This window comes from Propithecus coquereli, unplaced genomic scaffold (genome assembly GCF_000956105.1).
Source record: "Propithecus coquereli isolate 6110/MARCELLA unplaced genomic scaffold, Pcoq_1.0 Scaffold349, whole genome shotgun sequence".
NCBI lineage: Eukaryota > Metazoa > Chordata > Mammalia > Primates > Indriidae > Propithecus > Propithecus coquereli.
In genome coordinates this window covers 695,342-716,346 of record NW_012149163.1, presented here as the reverse complement: position 1 = coordinate 716,346, position 21,005 = coordinate 695,342, and the positions used below count along the sequence as shown (strand labels likewise).

Here is a 21,005-nt window from a genome sequence, read left to right as displayed (position 1 = left end):
TAGATGACAGAGTGAGACCCTGCCTCAAAAAACAGTAATATAAAATTTTTTCCATTATATAATAACATTTTAAATGTAGCTGGCCTTTGACCAAGCAACCCAACCACATATCCAATGATCAGCATGTCCTGTTGGTTCTGCCTTCAAAACATCAGAGCCCCGACCACTTCTCTGCTGCCTCAGTTTATAGCCCTAGGGGTCCCACACCACCACCTCCTCCTCTCTTCTGGACTACTCCAACGGTCTCCCCTTTTTATAAGTCCTTCTCTCTTATCATAAATCCCATGCTACAGCCAAAGTTATCCTTGGAAACCCAAGTGTGCAGACAGACTCTCGAGGTGGCCCCTGTGGTCCCAGCCTTCCAGTGTCCATGCTATTGTGTGATCCCCTCCCTCTGAGCCTGGGCGGGACCTGTGATGTGCTTCTATCCAACAGAATATGGCAAAGGTGGCGGGACGCGTGTGATCATGTGTGTGTATTACGTAAGACCTCGGTGTCTGTCTTGCTGCAGTGCCTCTCCTGTTGACGGTAAGGAAACGAGTGGTCGTGCTGAGGACCCACGTGGCGAGGAACTGTGGCAGCCTCTAGAAGCTGAGAGCAGCTCCTGGCCAACAGCAAGAAGAAACACCCACGACCAAAACAACCCGAAGCTCTCAGACCTATGGTGACGAAGCACGGAGTTCTGCCGATAGCCACGCAAGCAGGGGAGGGGATCCTTCCCTAGTCAGGTCAAGAGAGGCGAACCCAGCCCCGGTCTACGCCTTGGCGGTGGCCTTGTGAGACCCTAAGTAGAGGACCCGTTAGGCATGGCCTGGACTCCTGACCCGCGCAAACTGTGAGACAACAAAACGTGTCACGTTTTAAGTTGCTAACTTTGTGGTAATATTGTTACGCAACAAGAGAAAACTAATACACCAAGTCAGATCGAGTCACTCCCTACCAAAATCTTCCAGAAGTTTCCTGCCCCATGGCCCATAAGGCGCCCCTGGATCTAGTCCCTGGCTGGCTACCCTCCTCGCCTCATCTCCTAACTGTTCTCTCCTGTCACTCCTCCCCAGGTGTGCCGGCTCTCTTGCTATTCAGGAGCCAGCCAGGCCTTTCCTTGCTTTCCCTTCAGTCTGACAGTCGTCTCCCGTCTGTCCCTGCACGGCTTTGCTACTTCACATGGCTCGGTCAAATGTGGCCGCCTCAGGCCTCCCTCGGGCAATCAATTTAAGAGAGCAATCTCTGTCAGCAGCTGTCCCCTTGCCTGGCTTTGCCTTCGCAGCAGGTGGTGGCACTCAGCACCGCCAATCTGCTTATTGTCTGTCTCCTCCAGCAGATCCACGAAGGTGCGGGCTTCGCGGGTTTTGTTCACTGCTGTTTTTCAAGTGCCTAGGATGGTGCCTGGCACACAGAAGCAGCTTAACAAATTCGCACTAGATGAATGAGCTCCACTTCAAGAATCTTACCTCTAGAAATAGGTGCACAAAATAGATGACAAAGAGTGTTCCTTATAGAATTTAAAAATATATGTATATATTTATTGGGGAATAGGTTAAATAAATTATAGCACATTTTGCTGTGGACTACGATGAGACTGTTAAAAAGAATGAGGTGAAATCTATATGAACTGCCACAGGAATGTATTTGTGATACAATATTTAAATGAGAAGAGAGTATTATGATCATGTTTATGTTTAGAAACCCTACGAATATAGGATGTATGAATGTGTATGTGTACATGTTTATGTTTATAACTGTATAGAAAAAGTTCTAAAAGGCTACATATCAAACTATTTTTTAATTTATTCTATTTCATTTCATATCAAACTATTAACAACGGTTATTTCTGGTGAGGAGACCAGGAATTGCAGGGATGAAGGAGGAATTTCACTCTACTGTCTTTTTTGTATTGTATAACCTTTCTTTACTACATTAGATGGGATTTTTTTAATTACAAAGGTGATTTTTAGAAAGGTAGAAAAATGGCAAGAGCAATTTTAAATTCCCACTAGGTCCACCTTCTTTCTGTCAGTGAGTACACCTCAAGTCTGGCAGATGGCTCTAGGCAAGCAGGGGCAGGGGTGTGAGGTAGGATTGGGGGGTTATTTTAAAATGCAGATTATTCCAGACTCATACCAGATACTCTAATTCAGTAAGGCACTATTTTCAACAAGGACCCTGGGAGATTCTCAGGCACTCTAAAATTTGAGAGCCATTGTTTGAATAGCAGGATTTACTGGTGATTTTCATTTTTCTTTATTTGCATTTAAAAAGTTTTATATAATGGGCATGCGCTTCTTGTGTTAAACAAAGAGACTGCCTTGAGAAATTGAGAGTATAAAAATGAAAATAATTTATAAGTGTTAAAGATATCAACTTTTTCCAATTGCTTTTGCATATATAATCAAATTCAAGATCTGTGACAACCTTTAAATATGTAGGGCAGAAAATATTATTACGTCCATTTTAGAGACAAGGAAACTGAGGCTCGGGAAGTTAAGTGACTTGGCCGTCGTTTCATGGCTGATGAATTATGACATGAGCAAAGTCCCAGGTTTGCCAGTTTCTATCCCAGTATATTCTTAACTTTACTATTTTCCTTTTATGAAGACTTTTAAATCATTTTGCTTAACAAGTAAAAAATATTTCACATAGAAAATTACCAATGTTCCTTCTCCTCTTTATGACTGATCATAGGACACTCCAAGTTTATGTAGCAATAGTTTTATTGCTATCCTCTTCTTACCACTTCTTCTTTGCTCGAGTAGTGCCAAACTCTCAACATGGGAAGTTTCAAAACTTTGTCATAAATCCCTGTTTATTTTCTCCCTACAACTGTAACCTATTGAAGCGTCCCAGGTTCAGAGCAGCACAGGTTCTGGCTGCTTCCGCCCGCCCCTGTCCCATGCTACCTTCTTAATGCTCCTTTTGGTCCTGAGGCCCCAGCCTCTTCGCTCAGTTTTGATGATCTCTGCGTCAGGGTAGAGCCTCTTTGTGAAGCACTGGTTCTGACATCGGTCTCCAGCGGGGCACACCTGCGGGTGGCACTCGTACTGCAGCATTCTGTTCAGGCACTCTGATTCCAGGCCGCAAGGGTTTTCGTCGGCCGGCTTGCAGTTACAGCGGGGGATCTCCGACAGGTCGGCAACCTGGATCTGAACCTTTCCGATTACTTTGTTAGCCTAGAAAACACAATCACAAATGAGACGGAGGCAGGCGGTAAGCGACCTACTAGCAGTGTGAACGGGGACATCTAACACATCCATGCTACTGCCCTGTGGTGTGACTCTGAGAAAGGCTCTTTATCTTAATTTCGCCATGACTAAGCTAAGAATAACAACCATCTCTCCTTGGTTGACCAAAATATGAAAGCCTAACCTTCACTTATTGACTCTGTATATTTCTTCTTCCACTGGCTGACGGAAATTTCATAACCGAAAACAAGAGAAGATGTGCTTGTCTGTGGGCTCTCTGCAATAAAGGGGCTAAATATCCGTATTTTCATTTGGTTGCAGGATAGCCTGGTCGAAGAACAGGACCTCCTATCAGACGTGTTGTTCCTAGGTAGCAGAGGGCCTGTCGGCCCTGATCCTCACAGCCCAGCGGCTATGGCTGCATCTGAGGCTTCCACCAAAAGCTCTCAGTTTGCTTTACAGAAGACTGGGTGATAATTAGCAAAAGTTTTCGTAAGTCAGAAGGGCCTTTAACTACTATGACAGTAATGCGTTTCATCTTGTCTGTCAAATACCAGTGTTTCCATGGGTAGAGACTTACTTTGATGTGTTTGTAAGGAGGGGGTTTTCTTGAGTTTTTTTCAATCTCTAGGGCTTCTTTACTTTCTCTTTGTGCTTTCAATTCCTGGAAACGTTTTGCAGCTTCTTCTAGGGCTGCCAATAAGACCAAACAGAGTATATAAATACCGAAAACAAAAATAAAAACTGTTAGTAGTTTTATACTGCCTTCCCATCTGGCCTTAGATTTTCTTTTTAAAATTATATTCTGGAAATTACCATTTTCCATCAGGACAGGGTAACGGTGAAATAGGATGTAACTCACTGAACACTACACTCTGCTTCACGCTGCCACAGGAAAGAGGCCCCCACTTCGGTGATCAGAAGCCTCCAAGTGATACAAAGAGCAGCGTTTTACTTTGTACTAGATTTAAATGCATTTTACTTTTACCCAGAAAGCTAAAATTGCGGCAACTCATTGCAAAAACAGTTGTAGGCTCTTCATGGAAAGCCTTTACACCCTTCTGTGGCAAAGGAGCTTCACTTGATTAAAAAGACCATTCCCAGAATAATCTGTGTTCATACGAAAGATCACTGAAGAAACTCCTTTCACATACACAGCACAGTCGCTGCTATACTGAAACGTATTTCAAACCTGGTTTTAATGTGATGGATGCTTATGGGACACAGGATCGTAACATCTGGTGAAAATTCTCTAATACCAGAAATACGTCATTTGTAAGTTAGATGTTGAGAAATCAACACTGGAGTCCTACATTTGAATCACTGTAAACATCACTCAACTTACCTTTTTTGAAGGTCTTGTTAATACTAGTCTGTCCCTCAGCAAAGCTTTTGTCTCCTTCAACATAAGGGAACACTCTGCCCTGGTGCACCCAATAGTAGTCGTGAGAACCAAAGAAGAACACAGGGAAGTCCCCCAGGTCATGTTTAAGGGCCTGGATGTTCAGCGGCACAGACCTGGGGTTGCAGATCTCTGCTGGCCACCATCTGAAAGCAAAAGCAATTTTAGACCAAGATGGCAAATCACACTATTTACAAGGTTGGCAGGAGGGAAAAAATGGTTTTGTATTTTGCAATTTTCATTCCCATTTTAAGAACATAAAAAACCTTGCTTATCTTTAATCTACTCAAACCACCTATCATTTAAAAACATATTAATTAACAAATTAATGAAATAATGAACACAGACTAAATGAACTGGCCTTAAACACCTGATTAATGGTTTTTCTTTAAAAAATACTTGATATTTATGCAAGTATATCATGAAAATTTAAGTTATAAAGTGTAATAAAATAATTAACACTGAACCCACTACCCAACTCAAGAATTAGATTATAATGCTATTCCGAACTCAATTTCAATCCTAGAAAAGTCATGTTTTTCCCCAAACTTAATACCAAGATTATCTTTCAAAGTATAAAAGTGTTATTTCTAGTAGTCAAGGGAATTATTTTGAGAATAAACTGATGCTATAGTGAACAATTACCACCCCCATTCAAATCAGCACTTTCTGGATCCCTAGTCAACCGGGGCAAATATACTAGACTTTATATGAGTTTGTATTTCAGAATCTAATTCATTTTAGATCGTAATAAAGGTGGGACAGGGGACAGAATGAAAACAACTGTTTCATACTATGATAACTGCAAACTACAGCAATCACTACATGAAGCCATCTGTAAGAAAATCTGACAATTTCTACCAATTGGACAAGTCAGGAACTGAAGGATGAAGCTAACAGAAAATGAGGCCAACTACAGAGAGCCGCACATGAGCTTTTGTAGTACATAAGGTCAGCATCATGAACAGTAAATATAAACTTAAATTTTTTAATCTCTTTACATATACCTAATAAAACCATATATTTAACTAATAACTGTACTGTTGAGAAGATAAATAATGACATGGTTGTACCCCCAGATTTATATGAGAGAGCTTGAATAAGCATCATATGCAAGATACCTTGCTGTCCATCTAAGAATTAAAAACATGAGTAAGAATCCATGCTCGAATTGCTTTAAAAAAACAAGACAAAACCCACTATTTTAAGTGATCAGTCTTTGAGGTTTATCCTCAAAGCAGGCTCTCTCTATTTCTAAGCCATTTTAGGGTAATTAAATTATCTACATGACTCCTGCATTCACCACGGGCAGTTAGGAAGAGGCACACTTTCTGCCAGGGGTTGTTCCAGGCCCTCACATTTCCCCCCAGGAAGCAGCACACTGGAGTAACTAGCTATTGAAAATAAACAGCTTCATGTGGCCCCCTGGGCCTGACTGGAAAGAAATATATTAAGAATTAGTTCATGGATGGAAGTCTTTCCAAAACATACAAGAGGAATCTGACCTAGATATAAAATCTCAATGGGTTTGTGAACTTAACTTGAGCACTGCTTTGGGCTTCTTTTAAAATGTAATGTGATTAAAATTTAAGTATTCAAATTAAATTAAAGATATTTTCATATTTGTAATTTTAAAAAAAAATTACTCTGAAGGCTTCTCACACTGTTTTAGATATTTCTTATCCAGGAATGTCTTAAATTTATTAATTGTCACTTCTCCTCACCCTGGAAAGATATGTTTTTTTAAATTACGAAAGCAGGCCAGGTGTAGTGGCTCATGACTGTAGTTGTAGCACTCTGGGAGGCTGGAGTGGGAGGATCGCTTGAGGCTAGGAGTTCAAGACTAGCCTGAGCATGAGTGAGACCCCAAAAACAAAAAATATTAGCCAGGGGAAGTGACATGTGCTTGTAGTCTCAGCTACTCAGGAGGCTGAGGCAGGAGGATCGCTTGAACCCAGGAGTTTGAGGCTGCAGTGAGCTAGGATAATGCCACTGCACTCTAGCTGGGGTGACAGAGTAAGGCTCTGAAAAAAAAAAAAAAAAAGAAAGCAGTATGTGCATTTTTTAAAAATTAAAACAATGCAGAAATACATAATAGAAAAGTAAAAATGCTTTCCCTTGTCATCTTATCCTTGAGATTATTAACATTAGATGTATTTCTTTCTAGGTATTAAAAACATTATATTTAGAGCTACAATTTTTACAAATTGTATAAACATATTATATATCATGGATATCTTCCCATGTTACTATACAGACCTGCATTATCCTTTCATTGGCTTAATGGTTTTCTGCAATATGGACACACTATAGTTTATCTCACAGATCCCTTCCCTGACTGACTGAACTTTTGGGTTATTTCAAATTTTTGCAATTAGAAATAATACTATAACAAACATCCCTATAAATACATTTTCACCTGCTATTCAATTTTTTTCTCTAAATTTCCTGAAGTAGAGCGCTAGTCAAGGGTATATACGCAGTTATAATTTTGACATGTGACAGCAGACTGCACTGCAGGAAGCAGTCATTTCCTCACGCCCTCGCTGCACACAAAATTATCAATCTTTTAGATCTTTGTCAATCTGTTAACTGAAAAAAAAAATCTTTTTACTGTGCATTTATTTTTAGTGAGGCTGAGCGTTTTTCCATGTTTATTTTCTATTTCCTATTCTTTACCCCTTTTCTATTTGTCTTTTCTTACTGAACACAGAAGAGCAAATACCCCTGGTTTGACATTAGCTTTTTAAAACTTTATGATATCTTTTGCCATACAATATAAAATTGTTTATGTATTCAAACTGTGAATTTTTTTTTAAGGACTTAGAGGGTTCCTGTCATATGCGAGGCCTTCTCGACTTCAATGCCCCGATCTCAGCCAAAAATGAAGTTTCAAGAATTAAATAGGAGGCGAGACTCTGGCCGGTGCCACCTGCCAAGGGCTTGGCTGGTGGAGACTTGGACGGCCAGTGATGGCCACAGAGGGGAGCACTGGGGTGTGGCTCACTGAGGCCGAGGGAAGGCGGTGGCCAAGGAGCGGCACCCCTGTAGAGGGCATGCTGTGTGTCCCACACCACTGCCATGCCACTCCTGCCCAACAAGAGTGTTATTTCAGACTCAACGGCACATCTGAAATTGGACTGCCTACAAAAGGGCTCAACGGTCACACGTTGCCAGTGGCTACTGCATTGGACCGTGCAGTGCCAGATGGAGAGGCAGGAGAGAAATCAAGTGGATTCCACATCAAGTGGTGACAAGGAGACAAAGCCTAGCTCTATGGCCCAGGTTGGAGTGCACTGTCCTGATCAGACAGCCTCAAACTCCTGGCCTCAAGCCATCCTCCTGGCTCTGCCTCCCAAAGTGCTATGATTTACAAGTGTGAGCCACCGTGCCCCGCCAATATGGGGATTTTCAGCTGTGCCGGGGGTGGGGGGGGACGGGAGGGGGGAGTGTATGCACGTGGTGGGGGTAGGGGCCTGGTTAGTACCCCTAACCCCTGTAGTATTCAAGAGTCAACTTCTACTTCCTGAGGGCACTGTGAAAACTAAATGAAATAACCCATTTTTAGAATCTTTGGAACAGAGCCTGGCATGAAGTGCTTATTAAATCTTATTAACAGTAAAAAAAAATTAAATAGGTAGGCTGGGCATGGTGGGTTACACCTGCAATCCTAGCACTTTCGGAGGCTGAGGTGGGAGTTCGAGATCAGTCTGAGCACTCTACAAAAAACAGAAAATTTAGCCAGAAGTGTTGGTGTCTGCCTGTAGTCCCAGCTGCTCAGGAGGCTGAGGCAGGAGGATTGCTGGAGCCCAGGAGTTTGAGGTTGCAGTGAGCTATGATGATGCCACTGCACTCCAGCCTGGGTGACAGAGACCCTGTCTTTAAAAAAAAAAAACAAACAACAAAACTTAAATAGGTAAGCAATCAGCATATTTGAAACAGAAAACAACATAGCTCCTCCTCAAAAAATTACAGTATGTTTGAAATCCTACAGAAATATGTTTTACTTCGGATTCTGATTGAAAAGCAGAACTTTGTTGTGCTATCTTGAATAGTTACTATTTTCATAGTAAAATGATAAATACATGCCTCAAATGTAGAGTTTTTGTTTGTTTATTTGTTTAGGGACAGGGTCTCACTCTGTTGCCCAGGCTAGAGTGCAGCGGCGTCATGACAGCTCACTGCAACCTCAAACTCCTGGGCTCAAGCAATCCTCCTGCCTCAGCCTCCTGAGTAGCTGGGACTACAGCTGTGCACCACCACACCCACCTAATTTTTCTTATTTTTTCTGTAGAAACGAGGTCTTGCTGTGTTGCCCAGGCTAATGTTGAACTCCTGGCCTCAAGCAATCCATCCCCATGTCCCCCACCAAAGTGCTAGGATTACAGATGTGAACCACCACACCCAGCCAAAATGTAGAGTTTTAATAATATATCGCTATATTTGTTCAGTGAAAGCTTGTTAAATGCCTTAAAGGAGAAAGGTTTATTAAAATAATGGCAATCACACATACTTCCTACTTCATTCCCTTAAGAATTAAATAGGCTCTGATTGGAATAATCTCTCTCTTTATATTCTAAAAAGCTCTCTCTTTACATACAGTTTAGGGCTTCTGGCTAGAATAAAATGGACTAGATTCATGGGCAAAGAGCTGTTTTGGCCAGGGTATAATCTCTTGATCTTATTAGAAATCAGAAATCAATATAAATCTAATTAAGACAAAGAAAACATCACCTCCACTCTCCACGTAAGACCTTTTATTCCAAAATCTAGTAATACATAGTTCATTAGTATAAAATAACTTTCAGACTTAAAATCAAAAGTCAAACAACCAATCCCAGAGAAAAGGAAAAAAATTCAACAGCAACATAACCTTCCCAACCCCTGAACAACCCAGACTCAATACATGTTTCTTTTCTTTCTTTTTTAAGGAAGTCTGTGCTGTTCCGCCTATCCACCTGCTAGCTGCTTTGTATCCAGATCATGAACCTGCCTGCACAACGACTGAGTATTTCCTCTTTGTCCTTGGAAAAACTTGCCTGTAATTTCCCAGTTTGACCCAAACAATCTGCTTGTAATGCAGTTTCTTGCCAGCTTTACAGTCATTGCAATTCCAGCAGCCTTCTGGCATGTCTATGCTCAGGCATTCCGGGTGGAAGGAAGCTGGGCACGATTCACAGCAGAGCAATCTTCCACCTTGAAACAAATAAACAGTCTTAATAACTGAGAAAAGAGGAAAGAGAAAAAGAAAGAAAAAGGAGAAAGTTATCTTTTGAGCATATCACTGGATTCAAAATGGGGAAAAATAACAAAGGGATTGAGTCTTTTCTATAGTGATGGATTAAAATAGCAAATGAACATATTTAGCTATTTTTCAGGGTTTCGGCGGCCAGAATTCGGAGCTTTTGTGAGTACCAAAAGCATTATTGTACTCTTTACTCCTCCAAAATGAGGGCTACTGAGGTATCAGTTTAGAAAGCAGCTAAAACTCTTAACGTGACAAAATAGAAGCATAAGATCTTTCAACTGAGTAGATTTGAGAACAGGTTTTTAAAGATATAAGTAGCAACTTTCTTTTCTCCTTCAGAGCTAAGAAAGAAAGCAACAGTTATGTTTGTATTTTAATCCAGTGCCACAGTTAACTAAATCCCTTTATAATAACATCAGCAAGAATGAAAATAGCCAATCAGTTATCAGTACTTTTTTCTTTCCATAAAGAATACAAAAAAGCAAAAGGAATGTAGATTCTCAAATTGGTGATTACGATATCATTATTTCCCTCAAGATAAAGTGACGGAGGCTATACAGCAGTGGTCTGCAACTTCTTCACTCACCAAGCATCCCCTTTTCCTTGCTCATGAACTTACATGCTTTCAAATATTTTATCCACAACAAAAAATCTGCATTTTGAAAGTAACAATTTCTCCTATTTTTATTAACAAAGATATAAATGCCAATGCAAGATTCTGATCCCAAAATAAAACTAATAATATTAAATTGTTAAAATCATAGCCAAATAAACTCATATAGCCTTATTTTACACAAATGTGTGATTCTGTTACATTTTCTGAAATATTAAACACAGCTCAAAAACTTTGTTTACATAAGTCTTTTCTGACTTCATATTGAGAACCACTGCTTTATAGCATAAAACTAAGTAATTATCACTGTAGAATGAAGTACCACACATAAGAAGATCCTTCCAAGTTCCCTATCAAAACCCTCTCCTTTTAAATATACAAAATGATCTCTGGGTTGAGATCAAAACAGGTGTGGCAAAAAAATAGTATTTTTAAATGCAAAGAAATATGAGATTTTTGGGGGGGAGAGATTAGGTATTTCTAATACATATTTCAACAAGTGACAGAGAGGCTGTTAGCCACTGAAGATGAAATATAATGAAGACATTTACTGCAAAAAATTTGATCTTTTAATTGGAAAATAAAGTCTATAACCCATGAGTGTAGTAAGATTTAAAGTCTCATAAGCAAAAGGTTAAGAGCGCTCTATACGACTTTATCCAATCACATGCTCCAACCTTTTGAGGATTTACTATCAATTTTCCAGAAAATCTTGTCTTCCTGAGGACTTTCAAACTTCTGATTAACATAAAAACAAAAAGAAAATCCATATACAACCAGTGATGAATTAAATTACTATATTTCCTCTGCTTAAAAGCTTTTACTTCAATTATCGGGATTTTTTTTCCTTTGACTGCAGATCTCAATATGGATTAATTGGCTCAATTCTCCAAGCTAGAGATTAGCTGCCCGAGTGCTCGAAGCCTAGGAAGGGAATTCTTTCATAAATTTAAAGTAAAATGAGATTATTCATTCTTCCATCAGGAAGGACTGACCAACAGGGGGAACAGTCTTTGCAAACAGCTCTAGAGGACGTGTGATTATTCATGCTGTTGTGGAAAAGTCAGGCTGGCCATTTTTAACATTTGGAATAGTCCTTAATTTTACGTCTTATTTCAGAGGAAATACAGGAGCCAGAATCATAAATGAAAATCATGGTAGAGATGTTTAAAATACACAAGGGAAATAGAAAAAAATAAAAATATGAATGATCCACCTTAGTGCTATGCAAGAAAATTACTTTAGGATGCAAGCGAAGTAAGATGGTTCAAGCTAAGCAACAGAGGGCTCAAAATAATTTCAATTCACGTCAAGGTTCAATACTTAGTACTGAAAACAAAGTAAGCAACAATTGAATCAATCTAATTTTGTAAAGGTACTAACAGGAAAATAAAGCATTTCCTAAAATGCTTTGGTAGACTAATTTTGGAGTAAGTCAAACCTATGTTCATCTTCGTTTTAGAAGTAGGCAGTATCATCAATAAGGTGATATAATCTGACTTCAATGGTGAACAAACAAATAAGCAAATACTCTCTCCAATCAACTTGCCGAGTTATTCTTTCTTTTAGTCATTAGTTGCCATTTCAGATGTCTGACAAAGAGCAAAGGTACATCAAACAGGCAACAAAAAAAATAATAATAAAAAAAGCCACTTCAAATATACCTAGTGTACATACATGGTATATTAGGTATGAATAAAGTTTTCTTTAAAGATTCTGAACCTGGCCCCCGGATCATAATAGGAACGTATACAAGAAAAGGCCTTCACCTTTCAAGCTCATTTATTTTTTCCCTCTGGGATAATAACTCCCCAAATAATATTATTATTGTTAAGTCACTTCTTTCCTTTATTACAAGTAGGCTATGGAAAAGTAAACACAATATAAAGTTTTCTTCCATAGACTAAACTAACTGGGAGAATATAAATATACATTTGGCTCTTGGTTCTTTGTGGATAAATCATCCATCAGCAATTCGGCTGAGCTGCCTTCCAACATCCAGTATTTGGGTATTTCCCCCCAGCTTCCCACCAACTTCTAAGGGAGGGGCAACTAGTTTTCATAGCATCTTAACAAAACATTTAAGAAACAAAATGATAGAACACATTCTAAAATCAAACTTTTAAGTATCAATATCTTAGTTTCCTTCTTTTAATAACCTATCTTGTTATTTAGTTGAAAGTTAGTAACAAATTATACTCTATCTATTCTATTCTAACATGAATGACAGTTCTAACACCAGACAAAAGAGGAAGTATTTAGAATATTATTCTATATTGAACAAAATCCTAGTCTTTCTATTTCAATAACCTACATACATGGAATGTGTGAAAATTTATTCAAGGAGAAGAGTAAGTAAAAATTTGTAATAATGGAATTATTTTAAGCCCTTTTAAATAATTGTGCAGCCATATGAAGACACAGTCACAACCACCAAGGTAGAATTTACCAGAAGCAACAGATGGTGTTTGATAGGCATACATTTCCCCCCTTAATTTAAAGAGAGAAAAATAGGAAATGCAAAAATGAAAGCAAGAGATAAACTATTTTGATTATTACCTTTCTCACATTTCTTTTTGGAAGCTGACGAAGAAGGAATCATAGGTAATTTCATCAACTCAGCACGATTTGATTCATTCAGTAGGTAGTGGGACTTATAGGCATATGAACTGAACATGGGGTCTGAATGGTCCTGAACTATCAGCCCTATACGAAACAAACAGAAAGACATGAGCTGCAATGAAACTACCCATGATTCCATGAGGAAAAAATAAACCGACACCTGTTATGTTGCTGTGCTTTAAAGGTGGGGAGAGGGGAGAATATGAAGAAAAAGAAAGATCTGACAGAAACCTTTCCTACAGTTATTAAAGGGAGTTGGAGCTACTCAATGCCTTATCCCTATATAGAAAATTATATACTGCAAAAGAAAACTCCAAATAATTTGGAAATATAAATGGTATTTGCCATCTTACTGAAAACCCCCTATGGAAAATAAAGCTATATTCCTTAATATTTAGAAGTGCTATGATGACAACCCCCAAGAACAAAAGACATATCAATCAGTTAGAAGTAAGAATCATTTACCTAACATAATAGACCCTGATCTTCCTTCAACATATCAGGTAGCATTTAAAGGTGGAATCGATCTCTCTTTTTCTCCATTCATAACTTGAGATACACTCAAATCCTACCTTTCTCTGCCAGATAAGGAAACCTTTTTCTGTTAATATAGTACATGATTTTAAGGGAATCATGGTTTCTGAATTTTACTGAGGCAATGCAAACTATTTTAATTTTTTCCCTGCCATGATATAAAGTGATTACCAACTTAAGGGTTTATAAAAACAGTCCTTTTGATCTACCAATATTAGCTATCCTATTTAGACAAAAACACAAGATCTGCTCTCACCTACCTGTGACTCTCTCTTCTCCTTCCCTCCCCTCTTCCCCCAGTTAAGTTCATGATGGAGCTCTAAGCCACTCCTACACCTAGGGAACTGTGAGACCAGGAGAAATCTCTCTATCTTGGTTGCTGGTCAGTGTATAATAATCTAGGATTTAACAAATCACAACAGCCGTTTCATTTAGAGATCATTTTGAAGGGAGGGAAGCTAGCCCTTACTTATTTTCTGTGGGTGTTATTTTCATTTGATGTTACCCTACACTGAGAAGAATTTAGAACTATCTCTGACCCAAATGACACCATGGAACTTGAAATTGCTAATAACGTAAGAATCTTTAGTAAAAGTTATATACTATTGAAATGAATTTCGTACATTTAATAGAGGGAGGCAGTGTAGTATAGAAAAATATGGGCTTTGAAATAAGAAAGATCAGGTACAAACGCTGCTCCCTCCCTCCATGTAACACGTGTGACATGGGGCAGATTATGTAATCTGGGCTTCAGTGTCTCATCTGTATAAAATGGGGGAAATAACTTCTTAGGACAATCATGGTAATTAATTCAGATAGTGTTTAGCAGAGTTCGATTTACAAATGCAAAACAAATTACATTAAAATGAAAAGAAAACCCTAGCCTACCTTATCCATTTTAAATTACCATTACGAAGAAAATCACAGAATATTAAGTAACTTATTTTACACAACCCCCCAAGATGGAAGGAAATGCTAAAGAATATATAAGACACTGAAAAATGTCTGAACATCTCCTATGGCACCAGGAGTTAGCTGGGGGTGGAGAAGATGCAAAGCTCCTCTAAACCTTGAAACATTTCTAAAAATAGTTTTAGACCTTCCAGTCCTTAAGAATTAGCTTAATGATTGTGAACACGCAATAACCAAGAACTGAGAGAAAAACCTTCCAAGTGGAGGGACAATTTCTGTATGCGGCAAGAAACAAGCAAAACAAGCTAAGTTTTCTAATACCAAAACATAAATGATTACAGTGTCCCTTTCTGTGTGTGGCTTTATTATAGTTAGGTCTCCTAAAAAAGGGTGATGTCTATAAATACTTATAAAATAACATACATTATTTACTTCTAAAAGACTTTTAAGCCTTCTCAAATCCCAACATCTGATCTATTTAGAATTATTCTTTGTCAAATGCTGGAAAAAAAAATGAAGGTTTCTGTTTGCTGTACAAAGTTTCACAGTTAAAATATTTGGGAATTAAATAATCTTGCTTAAATAGGTGATTAAATACAGTAAATCTTCCAGAATAATTGCCAAATTTATAAGACATAAATGTAAATTCTGTTAAAACATGGGTTTTACCTCCATTTATGTTATTCTCAAGCTTTTAATCAAGTCATAGAAGTTAAATTTAACACAATGGTTGGAGTTGCTACAAGTGGACCATTTTCTACCTGTCCTAAGTTGAAAATGACTATTTTAAAGGTCTCCCAATTATTGAATGAAATAAAGCAAAAGAACGTATCAATTAATATACTCATTCAGAATGTACTTCAAAGTCAGCCAACATAAGAGTTATAAAGTTGGTATTTAAAATGCTGGCTAAGTTATGGATGCTTATACACTGACAGTAAATGCAAGTGCCTAGGAATGGCAGAATAGAGAAAGTTTACAAAGCACTAAGAGACTTTGTTATCGCTTCCACTCCTCTGTTTAAAAGTCTCTGAAGCTAAGCTAATGCAGCAACTCCTTCCTATCATTACTGCCCGAGGATGGGGGATGGGAAAGGCACTAGAGACAGCTTTTATTATTTGCCTATTTGAATTCTATCACCTGCTACGAGGTGGTACGGAACATTCTAGACCTACTCCCTGGGTACCGGCCAGGTTTCAGAGCAGGATACAGTCGTAATTGCTCTAGTCAGGAAAGACGCGATGCTTCCCGCTCTAATGGCAGGCAGCCCTGCTCGCTTATAAAACTCAGGCAAATGGAAAGAGCGTGTACTATGGACCCAGCTGGCTCCGCCACAAAGGAGTCCCAGTTACTTACTCTTTTACTGCCTACCTCCTCCAAGTTGCTCTTTAGAAATGAAACAAAAGCAGAACCACTTAAGATCTATCCTACTACCTAAACTCTACTAAAAAAAATATTTTTGTAGTACTTTCACCAAATTAAAAGAACTGTCTTCTAAAGCAAAAACTAACAAACAAAAACAAACCACTTTCTACAGTACAAATATAATCCAAGAGGCCTGATGGGCCTTAGAGTCCTTTTGAATATTTCATACTGAGGGAAGTTCAGAAAACTTAGCACTTACATTAAAAACAAAACAAGAACAGTATTTGGGGATATGAGTTGGTTTCTATAATGTTTACTAAGTACCAAAACAAAGTTTTATTATACTACAGCTGAAATAAAGCTGGATATTCTGTATCATATTCAACTAAAGAAGTTCCAATATATTTATCACAAACTCCAGTTCACTGATCCCCTCAGGGACACGGAACTGTTTTTAGTTGATCAATCTCTTGGCGTACTGAACATCAGCAGCTGGCGGGTGAGAACGCCTGCCCCGCTGGCTCTGACTAACACCACCACATATGTTGCTTGGCTGTGTCCCATCAGGCCTTCCTCAGTGCCAGACCAAAACATGATGATAAAATACGGCATCAACAATTGAAAAATAAATGTGCTAGTCTTGCCTTCCAAGTGAAATCTCAATCAGTTGAAAGTTCTGGATTAAAGAATATGACGTGGGAAGGATCTACTTGCAACAGAAGAATTGTTTGCAGAAGGGAACAGATTAACCTTTTGATGCTCTAAATACAAAAACTAAGAATTTAACTACAATTCTAAGTTTTTTTTTTAGAAATGCAGGTTTTAGGTTAACTTATAGAAGAATTAATATTCTAACAATCTGGACATCTAGCATTGTAAAAGGGACTAGTTACTGGAAATGCTCATCTCTCTCAGGGATATAATAAAATGGAATTCTGTGCTGGATGGTGAGTTCTCTCCCAATGCTGAGACTCTATTTTAATGGGGAAATATGCCAATGACCTCAAAAAGAAAGAGAAAAGGTTGACACTCACCTCTGGCACAAACGAAACAAAAGCCTACGTTTACAGCAGCAGCAGAATTACTGCTCCGTTTGGAATGATTACTACAGATGAGAAGGTAGGAGGACACGAATATGCTTCCGGCTGCAATGCAAGCATCCCCAGAGTGATAGGCGACCGGACATCTCAAACATCTCATCATGCGGCCTGTTTAAAAACAAGTTAAAAAGGAATCTATCTAACAACTCATCAGTTAGATATGAGATTTTTGGAGTTGGGCTTTTTTGGGTTCCTGTGTGATGCTAGTTAAATAAAAACATTTTTTCTTCACTAGTTTGGCTCTGTCATTGCTATGCTATATGGCCTCTAAATACAAGCCTAATATTCATTTAGAGATCATTCGAAGAAAAAATTGTCTGTTCCAACGCTGGAGAGACGATGCTATTATCCAATATGGTCTAAGGATTTTTCAAGGATAATTTTGAACACATGAAATTTTCTTCTCATGGTCTGAATTAGAACTTAATCCCTACCTGACATGCTATTTATTGTGGCTGAACTGTTAAACATAAACAGACGAAGAATGTTGTTTATAATAATGTGCTTAAAATATTACTTGCCACTGCACTTTAAAAACAAAACCAACAAACAAAAAACGCTTTGTCCCCTTCTTTAGCTGTTTTACCTTTACTTGCTTTGTGGATATCTTTCTCCATAGAGCAGGCAGAGCAGCAGTGCTGCGGACAGCGGAATCCTTTCGATTCGAAGACGGCAGTGGGGAATTTGCGGACACAGGCTTCGTGATAGAACTTCCCACAAGCGCCAACAGAACAACGCTTCACGTCTTTACCAGATACCTTACACGAAAAGCACGGGTGCTGCCCTGGAAAAGTGGAGAGGAACATAGATTAAATAACATCTGATTAAAGCACACTCCTTTCAAATAGAAGCAGCTACTGACATCAAACAGCTGCTCCTGGAAGAGTCTCTACTAATACATATAAAAATTTAACACACATACAAAAAAAGCATTTAAAAATAAATGACCTAATTAAGAGGTTATTTTATAAATTTTGCTAGAATAATTGATTATCAATTTGGAGATACAACACTAAAAATGATTTAGATCTCCAAAACTGATTCCATGGAAAACCCAGAACAGAATTTTTCAACATTTGGGAACAGAAAATGGCAAGGTCTTCTCTATCTACAATAAAGAAAAGAAATTGCCAAAGGAAAAACAGATTCCATTAGGTAATCACTTACAATTTCTATATGCAAAACAGACACCAAATGAAAACTCATAATCCTAATAAAAAAGGCAGAAAATTATAGCTAGACGTATCTTACTCAAATTGTAGAAAATCAAGGACAAAGAAAAGATTCAGATCATCCACAGAAAAGACAATTACTTTCAAACAGAGCTGACTGCAAGAGAAAAATGGAAGCCAAAAAACAATGGAATGCTACCTTCAAAGAGCTGAAAGAAAACAACTACCCAGGCAGAATTCTATACCCAGTGAAAATATTTTTCAAGAATGAAGGGAGATCAACATTCATTGGAGAGGATTAGTAAAACCTAGTTCTTTGAAAAAGATTAATAAAACTGATACCCCTGGTAAGAGTAACTAATAAAAAAAGGAGAAAAAGAATCAATATTAATGATATAAAAAATGAAAAACAGGACATCACTACAAATCCTACAAACATTTAAAGGATAGTAAAAGGATATCACTACATTTCTGCTAATAACTTTGAAAATTTAGATGAATGAACAGATTCCTAGAGAACAGAACTTACCAATACTGGCACAAAAATAAGTACAAAATATGAATAGTTCTGTACACTATTAAAAGAAATTGAAACTATAATTGGAAACTTTCCAACAAAGAGTATTTTAGGCCCAGATGGCTCCACTGGTAAATGTGTCAAACATTTAAGGAAAAAAAACAATGCCAATTATGGTAGAAATTGAACAGAAAAAAAGAAGAAACAAGTAAAAGACATGCAGATGTGGAAAAATATGCAACAAAAATGACAAAGGATTATGTTTTGGTATATAAAGAGTTCACATATGGAAAAATGCATACAACATATTAAACGAAGATAACTGCATACGACTTATAAAGAACTACATATCAATATAGAAAAACACAATGAAGCCTCATGTAAAAGTGCAGAGCATATAAACAGGCAATTTGCAGAGAGCAGAAAGACAACCAAAAAACATGAAAAACTCCTCAACTTCACTAGTAATCAGATAAATGCTAACTGAAACCTGTTATTAAATAGGAGAAAACTTAAAAGAGTTTGATAGTACCAATTATTGATAAAGGGGGAGAGAAACAGGTACTCATATACTGCTGCTACGAGTGTAAGTTGGAAGGAACTACCTTAGAAGGAAACTAGGCAATATCCATTAAAATAAAAGTACATTCACTTCCTACGGCCTAGAAATTCTACTCAATAACTACATTAGGGAAGACTTAGAGTCCATGTGAAAGGATGCTGACTGAAGCACTGTTTGTAAATGCAAACAAATAAAGCTACTCAAATGTCCTTCGATAGGAGAAGAGTTAAATAAACTCTATATATGCATAGTATAGAACGCTATCCAGCAATTAAATAGAATATATCCGTATTGACATAAAAAGAGCTCCACAGGCTCGCGCCTGTAATCCTGGCACTCTGGGAGGCCGAGGCAGGAGGATTGCCTGAGGTCAGGAACTGGAGACCAGCCTGAGCAAGCACGAGACCTGTCTCCACTAAAAATAGAAAAAATTAGCCAGGCATGGTGGCATGTGTCTGTAGTCCCACCTACTTGGGAGGCTGAGGCAGGAGCTTGAGCCCGGGAGTTTGAGGTTGCTGTGAGCTAGGCCAACACCACAGCACTGTAGCCCAGGCAACACAGTGAGACTCTTGTCTCAAAAAAAAAAAAAAAAAAAAAGAAAAAAGGGGCTCCATCAATACTCAATATATTCCATAAAAAAAAATTAAAAAGAAAAAAAAAAAAAGAGCTCCTGTAGAACAATGGTATGATACAGTTTTATTACAACACACACACACACACACACACACACACACACACACACACACAAAGGTTTACAGGGCTACACATCAAACGAGTAACAACGATTGTCTCTGGTGAGCGCTGAACTAAGTAAGGGCCTAGGATTAAGAGTGATGACCAAGGGAGACATCAGCGACAACTGTAATTATAATGTTTTCATAACAATGTGCTATGTATTACTTGTACAATTAGAAATAAATTTAAAATCTCATCATTTGATAAGAACACCTTTAACACCACAAAACATAAATGGACAAGAAACACAAATAGATAATTCATGAGAGTCAATAAAGGTACAGAAAGAAATGTTTAGTTATAATCAAAGAACCGCAAATTGTAACAACAAACTGGTCAATGTTTATTGGCCATTTGGATGGCATCTTTCAAGAAGTGCTCAAGTCTTTTGCCCATTTTTCTTATAATGCCCATAAGAAAATCTGAAGAAAAAAATACAAGGAATAGTTTTGTTTTGTTTGTCTTTCCAGAAAGTTAGTTAATTGCAGTATTGTTCTTTGATTCTGGAAGTATCTAACCTTTACAAATTGGCTGAATTATGAAAATTCTTTAAAATGAGTACTTACAACTATGATGTTCACATTTTTTTTTTACTGCCTTTGTTGCAAACATAAAGTACAGCAGGGTTGTTTTGTTGTCTTATTGCATATATGTAATTTCAAAGAACATTTTATCATGTATATAGATATAAAGGTAATAGTATTTTTTAAAATAACTTTCAGAAATTTAAAAAATAAAAAAGTATGTTTTAAAGGTAAGAGTTTTGGGCCGGGCGCGGTGGCTCACGCTTATAATCCTAGCACTCTGGGAGGCTGAGGCGGGTGGACTGTTTGAGCTCAGGAGTTCGAGACCAGCCTGAGCAAGAGCGAGATCCCGTCTCTACTAAAAATAGAAAGAAATTAGCTGGACAACTAAGAATATATAGAAAAAATTAGCCGGACGTGGTGGCGCATGCCTATAGTCCCAGCGACTCGGGAGGCTGAGGCAGGAGGATCGCTTGAGCCCAGGAGTTTGAGGTTGCTGTGAGCTACGCTAACGCTACGG

The 21,005-nt window shown here is 38.1% G+C and overlaps 1 protein-coding gene across 1 annotated transcript in view; it reads right to left on the bottom strand.

Moving 5' to 3' along the window:
* WHSC1L1 (Wolf-Hirschhorn syndrome candidate 1-like 1) overlaps window positions 1-21,005 on the bottom strand; it is a 135,354-nt gene that overhangs the window by 23,099 nt on the left and 91,250 nt on the right. Inside the window, exons 13-19 of the mRNA XM_012651087.1 lie at window positions 17,562-17,759; window positions 16,910-17,083; window positions 13,002-13,148; window positions 9,621-9,777; window positions 4,525-4,727; window positions 3,760-3,872; window positions 2,898-3,167 (exon numbers count right to left, since the gene is read on the bottom strand). Coding sequence (XP_012506541.1) covers window positions 2,898-3,167; window positions 3,760-3,872; window positions 4,525-4,727; window positions 9,621-9,777; window positions 13,002-13,148; window positions 16,910-17,083; window positions 17,562-17,759 — 1,262 coding nt within the window. The remainder of the gene's footprint in view (window positions 1-2,897; window positions 3,168-3,759; window positions 3,873-4,524; window positions 4,728-9,620; window positions 9,778-13,001; window positions 13,149-16,909; window positions 17,084-17,561; window positions 17,760-21,005) is intronic.